At 40.7% G+C, this 22,912-nt stretch overlaps 1 protein-coding gene across 4 annotated transcripts in view; it reads left to right on the top strand.

Moving 5' to 3' along the window:
- Nucleotides 1-22,912, top strand: part of LOC109043284 (inactive dipeptidyl peptidase 10) — a 445,954-nt gene that overhangs the window by 311,892 nt on the left and 111,150 nt on the right. For all 4 annotated transcript variants that reach the window (XM_019060431.2, XM_019060429.2, XM_019060428.2 and 1 more), the window contains one exon: nt 3,408-3,621. In XM_019060431.2, the coding sequence (XP_018915976.2) occupies nt 3,408-3,621 (214 nt within the window). The remainder of the gene's footprint in view (nt 1-3,407; nt 3,622-22,912) is intronic.

Raw genomic sequence — 22,912 nt, 5'->3', positions numbered from 1 at the left:
GGATTAAAAAAGCACGAGTTTGTTGTGTGATATGGATATTTCCAATTAAATGTGGTAGTACACGAATTAATTGTGTAAGTACACGAATTAATTGTGTAAGTACACGAATTAATTGTGTGAGTACACGAATTAATTGTGTAAGTACACGAATTAATTGTGTAAGTACACGAATTAATTGTGTAAGTACGCGAATTAATTGTGTAGGTACACGGATTAATTGTGTAAGTACACGAATTGATTGTGTAAGTACACGAATTAATTGTGTAAGTACACGAATTAATCGTGGTCGTACCCTCAATAAATTAGGTTGCGGTACTATCCTAACTTGAGTTGCGGTTCTACCACAATTAATTAGAAATGTCCGTATCATCCAACAAATTGTGGCAGTACCACAATTTTAGGGGATAACCACTAACAATTTTTTCTCGTAAAAAGCTGTCAATTTTTCAACAATTACTGAATGAAAAGGAATCTGAAAAAAGTGTCGAACTCGTTATCTGACAAGAAACGGCTCGAGAAAATCAGTGGCGAGGCGTGAATGATCGATTTTCGATATTTCCCCATTTGAAGCTATGGTAAAGAATCGATTATTAAGGTGTTCGCTGCGCACGCCCTACATATCGATCCTTTTCCATAGGTTTAATTGGCAGATGAATCGATAAATCGCACAGCACACCACGCAACTGGAGGAAATAAGGAAAGTTGACCGTGGGAGGGCGGGCAAAAATGGGTGTGTTTTCATCAATCAAACGACGCATTCAGGGCCCTGAAACCGATCTAAAATTTTCTCGGGTTAAAGTAGTCATAATCGGTTGTCGACTGAAAAGATCCTGTCATGGAAGTCAGTAGTAAGTAGCAATGCAAGTGCCAAATATGCCTGAGCCTTGAATTCCTCACCGGCTTGTGGGCCTCGCAGCTCATCGAGTTTGCGCCCTTGGGCATTTTTTACTTTCACGTTTCTCATTAATCTCGATCGCAGATGAGCAGCGATGGGTTGGGGGTGGCTCTGGATCGGATTCAAGCCTAAAAGCGTAATTGTCAAATCTAAGAGTCGTATTCATTGTTTTGCTCCTTAAACAGCTCCTTTCTTCAAGAAGGCTCCATATGGTTTTCATGGTTGACTAATGGAGGTTTTGAGGAGACCTTTAGCACAAGATTATGAGAGGGTCTTTTTATCTAAACCCGGAGTAAAATGAAAATGTAGAACTTTGAGAATGGGTCCTTGCAAATGATTTACATGATTTGCCACCACAAAAAGGATTGAATACGAAGAAAACAAATTATATGATTTTGACAGCATTTAAGGTATGACTGAACTTACCTTAGTATTTGCAAAATCTCCAATATTTTTGCCTCTGTAAATTGCAACTTTTGATGTGTATTTTCACAGTAATACCATCTTCTTATCGCTTGAAATCGGATTACCTGCTTCTAAAAATGTTTTGATGCATTTTTATCATGTTGTTATTGACGACAATATTCATTGCAACCCCTGCTTGGAAAAATAACTTCCTTAAAGCGTGTCTATTTATCATATCAAGGCAGGTCTTAGTTTAATAAAAGTTCAACTTTTAGCACATATCTTTTCATTCTCTCTATTAGCTGATTCATAAAGTTGCTTCCCGATCTTATCGCAACAGGCAACATTGGAAAAGTTCAATAACTTTTCTCCGTCTTATTTTCCGCGTTTTTCACGTCCTGCAAATTGTTTCGAAGGGGCGGAAGAGGAGGGTGGAAGGAGAAGGGGGAAGCCAGCCCACCCAAGTGAGTGGTCTCGGGGAATTGTTGCCTTCTTCCTTGAAAAATTAAATTTTCCTCCCTTACGCGCAATGATAAATCGGTGACTTCTAATCTGGAATTGGCAACGCTCTTGTTGAAGCCTGTTTCATTAATCCTGGTCTAGCCTACTCCCATGCTCTCGTGCTTCAAATTGAACGTGTTTTGAATTCTGTTTCGCTCGGTATTTAAATGCGAACAATCTCACTTTCTTGTTCTAGAGTTCGTGGCATTTTATAATTTTTTTGCAAGATGATTGTAGAGAAAAGATATACGATGAGGGAATGTAAGTGAAAAGCCATTATCATGTGATACTCTTACACAGTATTACAGTACTATCCATGCACAATTTGGTCATATTATTTTCAGTATGTTGACCGTGTTGCTGTGTTTTAAAATATGTGCTCACATTTTATTTTGTAGAAAGAGAACAAACCGACGTCATTTCTTGAAATTTTGACAAATTATTCCTCGCACATGCAGAAGAGAAAAGCCTGACAATTTTTAAGAAATGAGCTTCCTAGAATATTTAAACATTCCAAATGAAGTATGACAGGAAGTTTCCATTGTAGCAAAGAGACACGCAACCCTACAGTTTCACCGTCGATATGGTAAATTTCCCTGTCAACTTCTAGCAAAATTTACAAACTTTTCCAAGACTTCAAGTAAGTCTTGCTTCCAATGCTCAATTCAACGGCAAACAGTCATATTTGTTTTCGGGCGAGACCGGAAAATTGTTGAAAACCAAAATAGGCGCCACAGCTCTAGCGGCGGGAGCCGAAATAAGCCGAGTTCTGGGCGATGGGAGCATAGCTACGTTCCACTTAAGGTTCAGTTACACGATCAAATTGAGCCATCAAACTGAAGCTCTGATTGGTGGAAAAAGACCTGACGCGAGGATGCGACCAATGAGAGACCCAATTTGATGGCTCAATTTGATCGTGTGACTGAACCATTACATGTATAATGTCGTGCTAAGGAAAAATTCCATATAAATATTCGGGAGTTGCCAAATTTCCCTCGATAAAACATGTATTTTTGAGGAGATTTATTCGTATTTCTCTTTGAAATTTTCAGATATTTTAGATCAAATTGCGATCAAAATTATCTGAAAAATTTGAAGACAAGTGTTCGCAATTTCCCGAGAAAACTCGGTTTGAATAATTGAGGTAAATCTGGCAACGTCTAAAGGCTCATTCGGCGTTTTTCCTTAGCACGGCAGTGTACCACGGGTAACTGGACGGAAAATGCAACAGTTTTCTCTGTGTTCTCTGAAAAGCCCTGGATAGACGATCAAATTCCGAACCAATTCCGATCAAAGTAGACATGCTGATGACTGTTGGTCACCATCTACCATCACATTTTGACGGGCCGCACTATTTTGTTCAAAGTAAGATCAGAATGGAGTGCCACCATTCATCATTTCCTGCCACAGGAAACGTTTCTGCCAAGTTTTCATTTTAAAATTAAGCAAATTAATGAGTCTGAGACTGATGACTCCCGACACTTTGATGATAATTGGTTCGGGAATTTGATCGTCTATCGAGACCTCAACGAGCCGAGCGGATGTTGCGTGTGTTAGTGGTGGTAATGGATGGTTTTGTGGTAATGGATGGTGGTTGTGGTTGCAGGAGCTGATAACGGTGACGCCGAACGAGCGGAACTGGCGGGGGATCTGCATCGCCCTCTTGGTCATCGTCGCCGTCCTCGGGTTGATCCTCCTCTTCATCGTCCTCCTCTCGCCCCCGTTCGCCGGGCACGGGAGCAAAGGCGCCAAGTTCGCCCTCGAGCACATCGCCCAAGCCCACTTCAAGGCCCCGCCCCTCAACGGCTCCTGGGTCTCAGGTAAGCTCACATCTCAAACCCACTATCTCAACCACTTCAGTTTTCAATATCAACCCACCTGTGTTATAGGTTAACATTTGTAAAACAGCAACCCGTGACCAGAGACAAGAGATCCTCCACTGGCCTCTTGGCGACAGGTGGATGTGGAAGCTATTACTTTCGGGGATTCAACAATTCCTTGTGGAAAATTATAAGGGAGCAGTAGTCATCATCCTAATTTCGGCTGTTGACCTACCTACATGATGGCTGATGAGCTTCGGGTGACGTCATGAGCCAAACAAGTTTCCCAAACTTCGGCTTGTTTGCAAAAGGGAACTGCCAACACGTTGTTGAACATCAACCATGTAGGTAAGTCAACAGTAGAATGCTGAAGTCCTGAAAGTAAAAGCTTCCACCTTCGCCAAGATACTAGTGGAGGGTCTCTTGTCTCTGTCCGTGACAATGATGATTTCAAAAACATAGGAGAAAAAACGGGAAACAAGGCTAAAAATTACACATAAAAATCCGAGTCGTTTTGGCCCAAAACTGAACCATTTTCAGTCGGATGAATAAAAATAAAATATGAAAATCCCAAATAGAAATCTGCAGACTACATGATGGCCGAGAAAATCAAAACAAAGCCTTGTTTGGGTGTGAATTGTTGAAAAAAGCTTTATTTTGATTTTCGCGGCCATCATGTAGTCTGCAGATTTCTATTCGAAATTTTGTATTTTATTTTTATTCTTCCGACTGAAATTGGCTCAGTTTTGGGCTGAAACGTCTCGGATTTGTATGTGTAATATTTAGCCTTGTTTCCCGTTTGTTCTTCTGTGTTTTTGATATACCTCACCAGTGTTCCAACCTTTAAAAGTTTTTTGCCGTCATGGACATACATTTCCACACTTTAAAGTGTCATAAATGATTTATTATGTAGAGGGTGTCTACCAGTCTTGAATTTCCGGCAAGTTCGAAAATAGTCCTGATATTTTAAAGGCGATCCGGAAGTACTGGTATGGTCCGGAATTTTCCGCTTCATACCACACGTATTTTTTGATGAAGCCTGGAAAGTACGCAATCCCCTACGTGTTTATTCTTAGAATAGTATTAGCCTGTAAAATCGCGATTCTTCCGTGGGTCTTTAAGCCACCAATGCAATTGTGTGTACACGTCATTTTTGTCGCGATTCGAGCGAAAATTTCAAATTCTTGAAATTTTTAGAATTTCGTCAAAAGCAGGTACTGAAAAAACACTGAATTTTTCTGTCGAGGAGGTGCTAAATTTCTTGGGAATGTACTAAAAAAGGACTAAGTAAAAGTACTGATTTTTGGCAAACCCGTGTTAGTAGACACCCTGTATTTATTCAACTTCAAAACTCTTCGCTATTCTAAGTATTTTTCTTAAACAAAAATGCAGAGGCATATTTTTTATATCACTTTAGTTGCATTGGTCTCTCTCTGCTAAATGTGATCAAATTTGCTCCCTTGGAAAGCAAAAAATTATTAAGCCCTCTAAAAAATTGTAATTGACACCTAAACACTAGTATTTCTAGCCAATATGGCGCGTGAAATTGTAACTTAAAGTCGGAACTCTGCGGCTATTTAAGATTCATTCCTTATCTGACCTACCTGAAAAGGGAAACCAATAGGACAATTAAATATTCACCTTGTCTAGTGATCCATTGTCGATCGCGATCGCAGAATGCCTTCAAGTTTGCGAGTAGGCAACCCCCCGACGCACGTGCTAAAATAGTTATCGTTCGACGCCTGACGCTCTGAAATCCCTCACGCGATTTTACGCCTCAAATGGGTTCTCTTGCTACGGGAGTTAAGTAATCCGCAGAACTCGGTTTTGGAGGAGCGCCAATGTACTTACGTCTGTGCTCTCACGCTAAAGCTTTGATCAGAAAAGCAAATTGCGTATTTTCAATTTACAGCTCATGATGAATAGCAAACTCGACTTTCTCAAATCACTATATTCCTGTTCACTCAGGCATTGATAATCATCATGTAAATTCAAATGTAACACTTTAAAGAGCTGCTTTAGATAAGCGGCTTCGCATAGCGGTGATTACGCTTAAAAGCATCATCCCAATATTTCAGCAGCCAGTTAAGCAATTCCAAACATACTGATATTTCAGCGCCTAGTTTTTTTTTTTTTATTAATTAATGTAGGATAGAAATTTTCTTTATTCTTATTCGCTTGGGTTTATATAATTACAGAGATTTTTATTTTTATGAACCTATGTGAAATATATTTATATCATCGTGTTAAAAATCGAATTTAAAATCTATTAAAAAATATCGAAAATATCGTTTATATCGTATTTAAAATTTTAAAAAAATATGAAATTAAAATTCTAAAAATTACACAAATTCTAAACAGTGTGCATATGCTTAAAATCACTGGGCCCATTACTAAAAATTACGAAAAATTAAATTTATTCGTTAATAATCAGGGAGCGTGACATCTTTTCTGAGGACAGAAATAGAAATATGACTGTAATGCCTCCACTGTTCCGTATTATTTTTAAAGAGCTGTATGTTTTGGCATGTCTCTAAAAAAGAAGTTCCTCGTCATTTTACAAATCGATGGTAAAAGTGCAGAAGTGCGTATCTCGGAAAACACGATTTTCCAAGAGAGTAAGAAAACTGCCTACATTCCTTTTTATTGCTAGTGCATACATACATACATAAAGTCGCGATTATAGCGCCGCCTCGCGCTCTGCGACGCCCAATCGCCATTGCCCCCTATCCTCCCAGAGATCATCAGGCAATTGGCACCTTCTGATCTCCTCCTCCACCCCTTGTCGCCAACCTTTCACAGGACGTCCACGCCGTCGCCTTCCGGGAGGAACCCAATCGAAGACCTGCTTGGGCAACCGATCATCTGCCATCCTTCGCACATGTCCATACCAGACCAACTGCTTGGACCTGATATCGTGCACGATGTCCTTTTCCACACCCATTATCTCGCGTACCCTTTCATTGCGGATACGCTCTCTTCTCGATATCCCAGCAGACCTTCGCCAAAAGTCCATCTCGGTTGCCCTAAGCATGTCTTCAGTTCTTTTCTTAAGTTGCCAGACCTCACTCCCGTAAGTTACGATACTCTTCACGATGACGTTGTAAATTTTCCTTTTGGTCTCCTTGGAGATACTCTGGTCCCAGAGAACCCCATTTAGCATCGCGATAGCTTTCCTGCCTTGCACATTCCGATCTTTAATGGCCCGATCCAAATTTCCGTCCTTAGTTAACCAAACTCCGAGATATTTATACTCTTCACAGTCCAGGATCTTCCGGCCATCCTCCAGTTCAATGCTTTGCTGATCACCACCGATAACCAACTTCTCCGTCTTAACCACATTTACTTCCATTCCCCACTCTCGGTATACTTCCACTAGCTTCCGCGTCATGTAATTCGCATCTTCTTCGTCCTGAGCTATTACCACCTGATCATCAGCAAAGCACAGAGTATAAAGGGTGCCATCTTCACGTAGCGGGACGCCCATTCCCGAACAGCATCTTTTCCATTCCTTTAAAACTTCTTCCAGGTACACTTTAAATAAGGTTGGCGACAAACAACACCCTTGTTTCAGTCCTTTAGTAATTAAAAACCCCAACGATAACTCCCCATGCGATTTAACCCTAGAAAAAGCCCCACCATAAAATTCCTTAATAGCACTAATTAGTCCCCCACTAAAACCCCTTTTGTTCAAGGCTTCCCAAAGTTTCATCAATGGCACACTATCGTAAGCTTTCTGGAGATCCACAAACACTAGATGTAATTCCTGGCCAACTCCCTTCTTTTTCTCTATGACGTGGATGATGGTAAATAAGTGATCAATCGTTGACCGACCGGCTCTGAAACCTGCTTGCTCTTCCGCTTCATGTTCTTTCCACTCCTGTTCAATTTTTGCTTTCAAGATTTTTCCATACACTTTGCTCAGGGTACCTGCAACCGACAGTCCTCTATAGTTATCACACTCATCTTTTCTACCCTTCTTCTTGTATATAGGTGACACCCAAGACTCTTTCCATTCTGTCGGTACCTTTCCACCGTCCAAGCAATCTTGCATCAGGTATCTCAACCGTTGAAACAGCTTGCAGGTTCCACACTTGATCAACTCAGCAGGGATATTTCCCGGACCTGGAGCTTTATCGTTCTTCAGCTCTCGTACGGCCTTTACCACGTCCTCCATATGGATCTCCAAGTTATGATTATCGTTAGTATACTCCAAGCTTACGCCTCCATCTTGAAATTCAGGTCGCCTTTCTGTCAGTAAAGAGCTTGATGCAAAAACGGCTTTTTTCGCCCCCCCCTCTGAAAGTTCTTCAGACTTTGTCTATTGATTACTCATACTTGAGCGCTTCTTTTCCCAAATTTTCAGACCCCCAAAAAATTTTGGGGGGGAGCTAGGGGGGGTGGAAGTCAAAACCTGTGAACCTCGATATCTCTTGAACAAAGAAAGATATTGAGGTCCGGTTTGGACGAAAAATCGTCTAAAATTGCATATTTTAAGATTCTAAAGGTCGAAATCCCGATATCACATTTTTAAGTTAACATATGTGTTTTTTTCCAGTTTTTAGGTCAAGAAAATTTCTTTTAAACGAAAAATTTACAAAGATCTCAATTTTTTATTTGAACCAAAACCAGTTTTTTAAATTGTTCGTCTTTTTCCGCATCTAACGAGTGGTCGTATAAGCTGGGGAACCGAACGGTTCCGGAGTTATGATCGATTGAAGTTTCCGCTCAACGCGCGCCGACCGATTTTCGCGCGCAAAAAAGTCGGATTTGACTGTTATTAGATCAGATTGAATGTTCAAACTGAGCAAAATGCTTTATTAGGGACTCTTGAGGGTCGCTGAGTTCAGAAATTACCGATACTTCCAAAAAATTCACGTTTTTAAAATTGCAGCTTCGGACAGGACCACTGAGCGGCCGGTCGGCGCTCAGTGGGCCTCTAAAATAGCGCTGCGGAGCTGCAATTTTAAAAACGTGAATTTTTTGGAAGTATCGGTAATTTCTGAACTCAGCGACCCTCAAGAGTCCCTAATAAAGCATTTTGCTCAGTTTGAACATTCAATCTGATCTAATAACAGTCAAATCCGACTTTTTTGCGCGCGAAAATCGGTCGGCGCGCGTTGAGCGGAAACTTCAATCGATCATAACTCCGGAACCGTTCGGTTCCCCAGCTTACACGACCACTCGTTAGATGCGAAAAAAGACGAACAATTTAAAAAACTGGTTTTGGTTCAAATAAAAAATTGAGATCTTTGTAAATTTTTCGTTTAAAAGAAATTTTCTTGACCTAAAAACTGGAAAAAAGCACATATGTTAACTTAAAAATGTGATATCGGGATTTCGACCTTTAGAATCTTAAAATATGCAATTTTAGACGATTTTTCGTCCAAACCGGACCTCAATATCTTTCTTTGTTCAAGAGATATCGAGGTTCACAGGTTTTGACTTCCACCCCCCCTAGCTCCCCCCAAAATTTTTTGGGGGTCTGAAAATTTGGGAAAAGAAGCGCTCAAGTATGATTAATCAATAGACAAAGTCTGAAGAACTTTCAGAGGGGGGGCGAAAAAAGCCGTTTTTGCATCAAGCTCTTTTTAAAATACCCCTCCAGTTTTTTTTTTTTTTTTTGGGTGAGGGGAAAAATTCGAACCAGTGCCCCCATCACAGGGGTCACCGAGGCCTAGCCCTCAGCACCCCCATGAAAGGGGCCCATCGAATACCGGTACGGCAGCGACCATCAGCCGGCGAAAGGCCGTCGGAACGACCCCTAGCCGACCAGTGACAGCCGCTGTGAGATGGAAAAATCCGGTTATGTGGGGTTAGATCACGCCGCTGTGTTCCATACCCACTAAACAACCCCTCCAGGCCACACTCCGTACAAGTGTGACCCGTCGGGCGCTCTATCCTCCCGTCGGACGTCCAACAGGCACTCTTCGAACGGCAGTTAACGGCACCGGCCCCCGGGAGGCCGGCACCCCTCAGGCCCCCCCCCACGCGGGAGGAGGGTCCCCCCACCCCCAGGGACCGATCTGCCAAGGCCATCATTGTACCCAGAGAGAGGGGCGTTGGAGGGGGAACCTGGGCCCAAGCATTGAACCCTGCGGCAGCCCCCCAAAGGGCTCAGGAGACCGAGAACTGGAGGGCTGGGAGGGCAGAACCAGCTACGTCTCGCTCAGCCCTCGAGGCACCCGACCCAATGCGGCCCCGGAAGGGGGCAGCCTAGCGTGACTCGACTCCGCGGGTGCGTCGTGCCCGATATCCTCAGTTGGATAGCCTGCGGTAAGACAAGAAGGTATCCCCAGTCGCGAACAACAGCAACCCGCCGCACTTGCTGAGGGCCACGAAAGGAGAGGAAGGGGTCGGGGTTCACTAGCGAACAACCCCCGACCAACTCGGGTGCGCGGGTGCGTCAGACCCGAATCCAAGGGAGGATCCCTGCGCCGCGAGGGCCCCACTGTTGAAAAGACCGAACCGAACCAAAAATAAACGCACCGAAATAAAGACTGAACTAAAAAAATCAAGAAAAATTAGCCAGCGGGACCCAGAAAAAACGTACAACAAAATCATCCTTACTTTTTTAACGTCCCGGAGCGGCACCGGCCAAGGCCGATGCCGCCCGAGACGGAGGCAACGGCAACACGGGCGGCGGAAGAACGGAGATGGCTGAAGTCAAATAAAAATAAAACAGAACAACGGACCGAAGCGGCGCCGTGCGAGCAGGCAAAAAATTATTCACCTTACTTAATAACTGCCCACAAATTCAAGTCCACTACACTCGGATTCAACGACCACGGTTATCAGATATGACGCGAGTTCTTATCGCCCGAGCACGCGAGACGCGATAAAGAACACACAACGCAACGCAAATCGACGGACAAATCAAATCAATGGCGGAATACCGCCCTAGAGGCCCCACAGCCAAGGAGGACGACAGGTACACGCAGGCAAAAGATGAGGTGAAAGCAGCCTGGCCTGAATTTTACGTGTTGCCTCCACGATGTAATATGAATGAAATGAAGCCCACATGCACCACTCCCCAGCGTTCAGAACCCCCAGGACAGCACCCCGCCACCGAAAAGGGTTAAATTCCAACCGACACCCACAGCGAGGGGAATGCGGGCGACGGCCAGAACGAAAAAAATTCACTTACTTAAATAAAATGTCTCACATACTCGGACGAATCAATTTCAAGTACAAATAGTTTAAAAAAAACAAAATTAAAGTTGTCCAATTCCTTTCCTAAACAAGAATAAAACCAAAGAATAAAATTCCTGCACAAAAACGTACGTGGCAAGCCACGCAAAATGGCCGACGGGTCAGCTCAAAATTTAAAGTCCAAAAAAAGAAGTGGAAAGGTACAACCTGGCGCTGAATCCAAGATAAAAAAGTAGGCCTGCTCAACACGAACAACCTCAGTCATTTTCCAAACACATTTTCACAAAAAATTTTCAAAAATCACTAAATTAGCCGGAGCTATACAAAAGGCAGCCATCTCCGTTCACCGCGCTGACGTCACTCCGCCCCTCCAGTTTATCAATGGATATCGGAGATATTAAGTCACGCTTCATGTCCCTTTGCAGCCCTTTCAGCAACTTCCAGCTCTCAGTGCTTTTCCTTCCTCCTATGTACGTGTCTATTTTGTTACAGCTCCTCTCCCAAGATTCGTTCTTTTTCTTGGTTATGAGCCTTCGTACCTGCGTCTGAGCTTTTTTATACGCCTCTTTGTCTTCTGTTTTTTTAGAGGAAAGGAACTGATGATATTTTTTCCGTTTCTCCTGAATCTCCTTCTCAATTTCTTCGTCCCACCAGTAAGGTTTTTCGCTAACTTTCCTATCATCAGCGACACCAAGAGCTTCCATTGCTGCCGAGTGAATGCAATCCTTCAGGAACTGATACTGCTGTTCGGTATCACCGTCCCTTGATTCGCCCAACTTCTCATCCAAGCGCTTTCCATATAAAGCCCTTACACTTGGATGCTGCAAGCTGTCAATGTTATAGTTTACAAGCTTGACACGATCTTTTTGTTGGTGAACTTCTTCCTGTGCTTGCCTGGTCTCCTGGCTCCCTTTCACTGGGAAAGCTATTTTCCCAGCTTCTTATTGCTAGTGGAAGGGTAATAATTCTTAGGGATAGCAAGAATAAGATGTTTTTTCAGACTCCACCAGCATTTTGAATAATTTCTCAAACTGTTAGAAAATACGGCAGAAATGTAGAGATTCGCGTTTTTGGCATTAAGAATTGACACTTCATCACGAGGTACGCATTTTTGCAATTAGAGTTTTAAACCTGTTGTTGGCGGATTTTGATCATTTAAGAAATGAAAAAAGAGATTCACGCTTACAATTCCTTCTCAGATAAAAGTTCTACTGTTTTAGGTGACTTCCCGATTTTTTTCGATTATAGTCTCTTGCAGACATATAGACGACATCTTCAACAACATGTTCATGCATCTACCTCAAAACTTCCAAAAATCAAGAAACGCGATTCTGCACTTTCACCATCGATATAGTCCTATTATTTAATGTAAACATTTATTATATTTTACTCTGTATTGTTGTGATTTACGTTGAGCTAACTTTGCTGTGCACTGCTTTCAGAATATGCAACTAATTTTCTGAAAAAATACATTGAACCGAGACACGATTAAGTTCCCTGTATATAAATTCCATGCAAACATTGTTAAAAATGTATTTTATACTTTTTTAAACTGACTCGTATGAGCTTTAAGCGTTGGAAAAGAGAAAGGCAATTAAGTAAAGAAGAGAGTGGAAATCGTTGTCATGCACGGGTCGGCATTCTCATAAACTAGAAATCCTGGGGGAGTAAGATGCCCGTCGGAAATAAAATACGCTCTTTTCTGAGACGCAATTATCTAAAATGAAAGAAAGATGATATCGAGTTAAATCTCATGCACCACGGAGCGCCAAATTGAAACACTCCTCCTCTCTTCCACGAACTGAATTTTAATAAGTCAAATTTCCGCGAAATCTTTAAGTACCGTCTAAATATCAATCCGGCTTTTAGCTGTGCATCGTTACATTGAATCAATTTCTTAGAATTCCAGTAATCTTTTGTAGAATCATATTTCAATGTTGAGTTAAATTAATTTCCATCTTGCGAATAAAATGTCCTGGACATTTGAATTTCATCAGGGGGCAGGGATCTTTCATCAAAGGCAGGTTTGAAAAACGCATCTCTACTGCGGCACGATATCGGACCAGAGGTCGTTTTATGAATCTTTACATATAAATCTGTTTTGCTCAGTGCATCTTACCGAGATGAAAAAAATCATGAAAGCAATTAAAATATAATGCATCAAAGTCATCTTAGAGTCAACTTTAAAAACCTTCATTTCTACAAATGCGCCCTAAAAGTATGTAGAAATGTCCATATAGAGTGAAGTATCCTATAATTATTATAGATTAAAATTAATTCAACGATTTTAACAGCTCGATATTCTTGTGATGTAACTGCGCTTTTATAGTCACAAATTATACAATAAGGATTAAAATTAAATTCAATTGAATCCTTGCCACAAAATTGGAAGACAAATTAATAACACCACAACGAGTTTATAAATTTGTGTATTCTCATTCTTAAGGGCTAAGAGGGAATGGATCATATACGCTCTGAAATGCCATTGTGCCAGGAAAAATCAGTTAAGAGTCAGAGTTTGTCTGTATCTTTTGTGTGCAACAGATCCACTCCATCTTGTTTTCTCTGCATCAAATGAGGTACCTCTTACAATTAGGAATTTCTTTTTTCGGCTGATTTCAAAAATTTTGTAAACGCTAGGTATTGGTTATTCCTCATGAGGATAGGCGTTGTACAATATTGCACGTACATATAGGTCGCTTTATAGCACTTCCTCGCGCTCTACAAAACCTAACCTACACTCTGCCGTGCGCTAAGGAAGAACGCTGTATGAGCCTTCAGGCGTTGCCAAATTTCCTTCGGCGAATCACTGATTTTCAGGAAAATTTTTGAATACTTGTCTGCCAATTTCTCAGATAATTTTGTTTGTCATTTGATCTAAAACTTCTGGAAATTTCAAGGAAAAATATTCATAACTTTCCTCAAATATAAACATTTTATCGAAGAAAATTTACTCTCGAATGATCATACGGCGTTCTTCCTTAGCACGGCAGCACTATTCTCTACGGAGCCACAACCCTTGGGGCATGAGTGTTGTGCAAATTTTAAATTCCCACGGCAAAATGTAGTTCAAATAACGTCCAAAAATTTGTAGTTGAAGCGAGCTTAGCCAAAAGAACCAATCTTTTCAACCTATTATGGAAACGGCGTAACTGATGCTGACGTTCATCCTTAGCACGGCAGAGTGAATAACTCAAGATGCGAATGCGACGTTGATTAAGGCGCCGTGATACAACTATTCGTACTCTATGGATGTGCGTGTTGCATACGCAAAAATTGATTGATAGATTGAAGATAATTTTGTTTGTCATTTGATCTAAAACTTCTGGAAATTTCAAGGAAAAATATTCATAACTTTCCTCAAATATAAACATTTTATCGAAGAAAATTTACTCTCGAATGATCATACGGCGTTCTTCCTTAGCACGGCAGCACTATTCTCTACGGAGCCACAACCCTTGGGGCATGAGTGTTGTGCAAATTTTAAATTCCCACGGCAAAATGTAGTTCAAATAACGTCCAAAAATTTGTAGTTGAAGCGAGCTTAGCCAAAAAGAACCAATCTTTTCAACCTATTATGGAAACGGCGTAACTGATGCTGACGTTCATCCTTAGCACGGCAGAGTGAATAACTCAAGATGCGAATGCGACGTTGATTAAGGCGCCGTGATACAACTATTCGTACTCTATGGATGTGCGTGTTGCATACGCAAAAATTGAAGGCGTTTTGTCCTTTTATACGTTTGTGGTTACAGCTTACGGCGAGGCGACACGCGATGTGCTATTGATGCAACTATTTCTTTACAATTTCCTATTAAATTTTCAACCTATTATGGAAAGGCGTAACTGATGCTGACTCTCCGACACAAACAGACGCATTGGTGGACGTGTTCTCGTAATTAGACTACATTTTGCAATTAGGAACCACCATTTGAGGCTGTTTCTAGAGTGATGCAGAAAATATATTAGTTCCTTATTGGAAAACGTAGTCCAATTGATTTCTATGTGTAGCATTCGGTGTTCCCGGTTGTTTTACTCGATTGACTGGCCGGATGATGAGGGCCAATGCGTCGGGGTCAATACTCACGGAGGTGGGATTTTATTGGTGGTAGACGTCTCCAATGACGGGGGGCGGGGGATCGCGGACCGGGGAAGCGAAGGTCGAAATGAAAGGGTTTAATGTCCCGTAAATATCAGCAATTCGCTGTCTGCCAGGTCCAAACACGAAACACGGCAAAGCGAACCCAAGGTCCCACCCCGAGCCGCGAGTTTTAATTTGGATCCCTCCAACGTTGCCAAATAGTTCCACAGGAATTGATTTCTTACGACCCTTGCACACTGTGGTGTCGAGCCTCCAAACACGGACGAAATTCAAATTTCAAAATAAATGTTTAAACGTATCTGATGGGTGGTTTCATAATAGCTGGAATAGTTTTGTTGCGGTAACAGACAACACATTTTTCGGTCATATTTTTAGTAGTAATGATAATCACTCGATTTTTTTTTGCATTAATCTACACAGGGCTACGTGTTACAACGCTTTTTAAATATTTGTCGCTCTACTTTTCAATTTTATTATATAAATAGCCAAAAATGTGCTGTCTATTACCCACATTTTTGGAATTTACACAATATTAATTGAGAAAGAGAACAATAAACCACTAGAAAGGGATATAATACGTAACCCTTTGAAGATTAATGCGAAAAAATTTGAGTGGTTATCAGTTCTACTAAAAATATGACCGAAAAATGTGTTATCTGTTACGGTGACAAAACTATTCCAGTTGTCGTGAAACCACCCTCTTTCATATTTTTTTTGGAACGACACTTTTTCAAATCTGTCTCAATAGGTTCATTAAGTCCGTTGATATTTTTTTTTATTTTTTTTTTTTATTTTTTTTTTTACCTCATGAACTTTTTTGGTTATCGTGTGGTTTTGGTCAGGTTTGAAGGTTAATGACCACAATGTGCGTCGTGGTAGTGGGATTGCAAATGGTAGCCATGAACCGGCAGCATTGTTTGCAGGGTTGCCGATTTTTTCGGGAAAAAGTCATCCAAATCACAGTTTCGTGCGGAGACTTTGGTGTGACCCGACGATTCGGCTTCCTGCGCGCGGTGGGGTGCCTATATTTTATCGTCTCAAAAGTGACAAATTACGGATGAGGGTAGACACTTTTCACTTCCGTCCTTTCCGACTCCGGCCCTGACTTCTTTTTCTTTTCCTGGCCCGGGTCCTCTCAATTCCCGGCCACTTTTTTGTCCCGAGTTTCGAATTACCAACGCCGCGCCTTTTTTGTTTTTTCCAGCGTCCCCTCGACGAGAAGGGTCTGGAGCCCCCGAAAGTCAGTTCGATTTTGCGCTATTCCACCACGCGTGTCGTAGACACTAGAGTCTCTTTATAGAGAGAGTTAAGACGACGCGACTCATAAACGTCACAAACGGGAATATAAAGATTACACAAATCGGACGTTTTTCGTAATCTTTAATCAACCCATTCCCCAATTCCTATCTCCGTTCCCTTTCTCATTCCATTTGTTGCCGTACCCCTAAGGTCCCGGTCCATTCCAGTTTATAATCTTTGCAATTGGTGAAACTGTAATATTTATTCCCGTTTATGACACTGTGAAGTCCTAAAATACGGAAACCAATCAGAAATGGATTCGTATTGTCTTTACTCTCAGTATAAAGCGACCCTAGTCGATACTAAGAAGTAGCCGACATTTTGTGTTGATATGAGAAATAGAATACAGGGTAACCTAAACGTACAATTAATATTTTTAGGTTAGTTTTTTCTCGAGTAACATTGACAAAATCATGGGTTGAAATTCGCTACCTTGTTAAGGTTCAGATACATGATCAAATTGAGCCATCAAACTGAAGCTCTGATTGGTGGAAAAAGACCTGAGGTGAGGATGCGACCAATGAGAGGCCCAATTTGATGGCTCAATTTGATCGTGTAACTGGACCTTTAAGAACCAGGCACGAATCGACAGGACCGTGCCTGGATTACATTTGTGATTTTCAAATTAGTTAGTCACTTGCAAGTAGCTCTTTCTGAGTGGCATCGAGACAAATTAGTACATCAGTTTAGCAAGGGCACTTTCTTCATCTCCTGATGTCTCAGTGTAACAAAAGTGGTCGATTTTAGCAAAAATTTGGTCAATATGACCGAAAAAAGTGTCCCCGAGTAACCCATAGCAACCAAAGACACGGAAATTTTTAATTGTGCAGCAGCGTATTTTGATTTTCAACTTTGCAAATCTCCCGTCTTAAATTACTTTTTTAGGCAAGACCTGCTCATCGGTTTTTTTTTTTTACAAAATCTCGTTTAATCCAGCTTTGACCTTTTTAAAAATTGCCTGCGATTGAAATTCTTTGGCGAATTGGGGGGAAAATGTTCCCAAATTTCCTTGAAAACTTATTTAAAATCAAAGAAAATTTGACAACGTTCGATACCTCAAAATACGTTCATCCTTAGCACGGCAGAGTGAATAACTCAAGATGCGAATGCAACGTTGATTAAGGCGCCGTGGTACAACTATTCGTACTCTATGGATGTGCGTGTTGCATACGCAAAAATTGAAGGCGTTTTGCCCTTTTATACGTTTGTGGTTGCAGCTTACGGCGAGGCGACACGCGATGCGCTATTGATGCAACTATTTATATTTAATTACCGAATAAACTGTTCAAAGTAACCCAAAAATCATGAACACGGAAACTTTCAGCTGTGTAGTTCCATGGTGAAACTACGTATCTCGACCTGCAACGTTGCGGATTCCCCATGTTTTTTCACCTGAAGGGTACCTGATCCTTTATCATTTGGGACCGTCTGCCGCGATGAAAAAAAATCGACGATTTTGCATTACTGTTAGTGATTTCCACACAATTCTTTAGTTGTAATTACAATTTGAATATTTTCATAACAAAAAACAACAGTACCACATTTTATCAGTGTCGAAGAATTGTTACTACAAAAAGAACACCGTAGTTACAATTAATTATAGAACTACGTGGGACCTTGAATTCATTTCGACTGTTGTTTACACAGAAGTCATATGTGCAGCAAAATGCAAAGATACGGATATTTTCCTTCGTAATTTAAATATACACGAAATTAAAGTGCAATCAGAACTTTATGAAAAAATGAGGGGAAAAAATGCACAATTATTTTTGGAGAAAATCGATTTTTATCAGGAAAAATGCGACAATTCAATTTATTTGCAAGGACAATTTTCCAAAATTTGCAAGCACAAAGCTCGAAAAAAAATTGTGAATTTTTTCCCCTCACTTTTTCATAAAATTTTGATTGCACTTTAATTTCGTGTACATTTAACTTACGAAGGAAAATATCCGTATCTTTGCATTTTGCTGCACATATGACTTCTGTGTAAACAACAGTCGAAATGAATTCAAGGTCCCACGTAGTTCTATAATTAATTGTAACTACGGTGTTCTTTTTGTTGTAACAATTCTTCGATACTGATAAAATGTGGTACTGTTGTTTTTTGTTATGAAAATATTCAAATTGTAATTACAACTAAAGAATTGTGTGGAAATCACTAACAGTAATGCAAAATCGTCGATTTTTTTTCATCGCGGCAGACGGTCCCAAATGATAAAGGATCAGGTACCCTTCAGGTGAAAAAACATGTGGAATCCGCAACGTTGCAGGTCGAGATACGTAGTTTCACCATGGAACTACACAGCTGAAAGTTTCCGTGTTCATGATTTTTGGGTTACTTTGAACAGTTTATTCGGTAATTAAATATAAATAGTTGCATCAATAGCGCATCGCGTGTCGCCTCGCCGTAAGCTGCAACCACAAACGTATAAAAGGGCAAAACGCCTTCAATTTTTGCGTATGCAACACGCACATCCATAGAGTACGAATAGTTGTACCACGGCGCCTTAATCAACGTCGCATGCGCATCTTGAGTTATTCACTCTGCCGTGCTAAGGATGAACGTATTTTGAGGTATCGGACGTTGCCAAATTTTTTTTTGGAGAAAATGAATTTTTATCAGGGAAAATTCGACAGTTCAATTTATTTGCCAGCACAAATTTGTGGAAAATGAAAGGAATAAAATTTACGCGTTTTAATAAAAATCAGATTTTATCAGGAAAAATTCGGCAGTTTGCTGATTTAATTGCAAACACAATTTCGTGGAAAATCAACGGAATAAAATTTACAAGTTTTCAAGAAAAAGTCATACTTTATCAGGATTTTAGCAACATACGAATACTTATAGGCCGCTCTTCCTTCGCACGGAGGGATAAGTCATCGGAGAGGAATATTCATAGGAGGGTCGCTTACTAAAATGACGTCATGATCCTGGACGAGTGAAAAATGCGAGTCCACCGTCCCTTCCGCATCGATGAACCGGCGCCCTTTCGGTAGGGACACCCGAAAGGGGCGCGCGGACCGGCCAAACTTGGAGTTGCTCGGGTTTCAGAGTTTTAAATCGAGTTTGAACCCGAGCGGGACGCAAAAACAGCCGTTGAAAAGCGCCGGGAAACCCCCCGAACTTTTCTGGAAATTCAAAGCGGGCTCGACAAGGTGGCTTGTCATGTTTCATCCCCAGCATAAGGGTTTCCTCATATTAAGCGGAAAATTGAATTGAATTAGAGAGAGTGCAAGAGTTTTTATGGGTCATTTGAGCTTAAATGGATTCGTTTAACAAACATAATCCAGAATAATAACTTCCCGTCTCGGTTTCGCTCCCAACCCTCATCGTTGCCATATCTTGTCGAATAATCGCCAATTTTCCCGCCGTGACTCACTGGGAAATGTGAACATTTCATCACGTAGTCTGGCACAGTGGATGCCATATCGTCCTGAAAATTCAGCACTCTCTCACATATTCGTCACCTTCCGTCTAGAGTCCTTTTATACTGAGAGTAAAGACAATAGGAATCTATTTCTGATTGGTTCCCGTATTTTAGACCTTCACCGTGTCACAAACGCGAATAAAGATAACATTTTCATCAATTGCAAAGATTATAAACTGAAATGGACCAGGGCGTCGGGGGTACAGCAGGGAACAAATAAAATGAGAGAGAGAACGGAGACAGGTTGATCAAAGATTACAAAAAACGTCCGATTTGTGTAATCTTTATAACCGTTTGTGACATCCATAAGCCGCGTTGTCTCAACTCTCTCTGTAGAAGGACTCTACTTCCGGCCAAGGTATCACAAGCTTCGCACGCGATGTTTAAACATGTCCGCCGCCATATGATTTTTTCACTGTGAAATTTTTGGTTGGTCAATTTGAAAATTTAAAAATTCAGCGAAATTTTCGGACAGCTTCGTTGAATAATTTCTCTTTAAAACAATAACATGACGGCGGAGGTTTTTAAACCTCGCATGGTGCTTGTAATACTTTGGCTGGAAGGTGGCGATATTGTCGTTTCAACGCAGCGTGGTATGGAACGAAAGGAACTTACGAAAAATTGGAAATTTCCGCGAAATATTTCGTGTAATTTCACAGGGGTAAGAAATTTTTTACAAATATGAAGCGATCATTTTAAGGGAATGTACAAACCGCATTTAAAAAACCAAACTACACAAAAAAAAAAATAAAATAAATAAAACCATAATGTCTTCGTCTAAATTTGAATTTTCAATCCTGTTTATTATGTAGCAAACGTGAGTGATAAAAACGAGTGAAAAAATGTTTCTAAATAATTTTGACAGTATTTTCATACTTTTTTGACGAGAGTTGATAGTCAACGACAGATACATCTTCTGATACATTTTACAATTTTCTGAAATTTCATGAAATATTTCACGTAAACTTTCACGATCTGATACATTTTACATTTTTCTCAAATTTCATGAGATATTTCACGAAAACTTTCACGATTTTATTTTTCATGAAACTTCGCCACCGTATCTCTCAGACCAAAGAACAGAATTTGATTTTTTTGATATAACACGTGAAATTTTGTAAAATTTTAGATGGAAAATTGGTATGGAGTCACGCTCTCTTGTTAATCGTCCACAAGAAAACTCAACTTAAAAATTTTGATTTGAGGATGTAGAGAGCAGCGGGTCTTGAAACTTGGCATCACTGTTTTCCTTCCATTCAAATGTATGTAAAACAATCGATTCCTGGTGCGGCAGCTTGCCTCACCTAAAATCGATATTTTCAATGGATGTAAACGGTAGAGAAACAGGGTTGCCAACTTGCAAAATCGCCACTGGATATAGAAGAACGCTCTACACAAATGTTTGAGGTTCCTTGAATGATGCCGAGCAAAATATGCGTGTTCTATCACACAATTCGACAGCCTTGTCTGCGTCCTTCAGTAGCAGCGTCGCGCGCGAATTCGCAAACAACTTGGCCTCTTGAATCGACGCGTTTAGAGAGGATTTAATTAATGAAGTGACATATCCGTTTTAAAAATCCGCGCCTGCCGCCGAGCCAAAAGCGGAAGTTTCTTCCGTGTAAACTTCCTCGAGGAGAAGGTGTGCTTCTGATGGGCCGGATGCATTTGAAATCCTAGTTCGTCGAGTGGGTTTCGCATTTCTGCCAAACGGAACTATGTGCATTATGATGTGAGCCCTGTTATGCGTTTATTCTTATGGATCTTAGGGCTCATGGCTTAATGCACATAGTTCCGTTTGGCAGAAATACGTCCAAATCTTTTCGAAGGCAAAGAAAGAGGAGGAAGAAAGGTCGACAGCGGCAGAGAGTTTTTAATATCCTCCTACCTTTCTTTCCATGGGAACAACATCGCGCTGCCGCACAGTGGATTGAGTCCATTAGAAAGATCGGACATGCAATTTTTGACTAAAACTTCAAACTTCGATGTTTATTTCGTCACATTTTAAATTGCAAGGGATGCTTACAGAAGAAAATTTCACGAGGAAACCAATGGAACCGCTTTTTAAATCTCAAAGTTTTGTTTAAACGGAGTTATAAGCGTTTGAAGTTTCCAAATTTTGTCCGACTTCTCCCATTGACTCGATCCACTGTGCCGCTCAGACACGGCGGCCTAAACCTGTCCATTTGGTTCTGTCGAGCTAAGGAAAAACGCCGTATGAGCATTCACATGTTGCCAAATTTCTTCTTAGAAAATATTTATTTATGAAGAAAGTTATGAGTATTTTCCTGAGAAATTTTCAGACTATTTAGATCAAATTACGAGCAAAAGTCTTTGAAAGATTGGAAGAAAAATGTTTAAAAATACTCCCGAAAATTCATGATTTTTCAAAGAAAATTTGGCGACGCCTAAAGGCTCATACGGCGTTTTTCTTTAGCACGACAGAATAGGCACTTGACTAACCCATTACAGGGAAGCAGTATGATAATCCCAAAGATGTTTTGAGAGTTAAAATTCAATAAGGAAAATTCGGCGTAAAAATATGGACCTTTTGATCTTGATGGGTGTGGTATATAGATTCTTAGAGACAGGAAACAGTGTTTCTGAAGTAGGTTATTTTGCTGAATGTTTTCATCGGTAGGATCACAGCCGATTTCAAGCCGATGAAAGGTTTTCGTTTGATTCCAGCATATGTATTATACTTCATCCTTCTTCAAAGGCACTGTATTACGACCAAATAACGAGGATTGAAGAGGGATTTGAAGTAAAAAGCTTACCAACTTTTTTTCCGTGGAAAAATAAGTTGTTTTGACTCGGTTGGTGCTGTTTTAATAGCATTTGTATTGACAACCTTATTTACTTTCATGACTCATTACAGTCAACAAGTATACCCAATCTTTGGCACTGCCAATCCTTTTGCAAACCCCCTCTCTTCATCTTGCAGTTAACGTTTTCCAAGAAACCTCCTTTTAGATTTCTTCATCCTTTTTTTTATCCTTTTTGATTAAACTTTATATTTCCGGCGAGTATTATCTTCCTTTCCCCTTTTTTTGCCGTATGGCTTGCTGGCTCTTTGTACATTTTACTTTATTAAAATACAGAGGTTTTTAACATGAACGCTCTAAGTAGTCTTTGAAATTTTCAGGATTTAGGGAAAGAGGAATCTGTTTCAACAGTCCGTTAGTTTTTTGTCACAACCTGGATTCGAACCCAAGATCTATAGACTTAGAGCTTGACGCACTTAGCGCTTACCAGCAAATCGATCTGACCGGCTTTATTTATGGTTAACCTCTTGAACGCAAGATATTGACGG

This window comes from Bemisia tabaci, chromosome 3 (assembly GCF_918797505.1).
Source record: "Bemisia tabaci chromosome 3, PGI_BMITA_v3".
NCBI lineage: Eukaryota > Metazoa > Arthropoda > Insecta > Hemiptera > Aleyrodidae > Bemisia > Bemisia tabaci.
The sequence above is the reverse complement of the archived record's forward strand: the minus strand, read 5'-3'. Positions and strand labels throughout refer to the sequence as shown.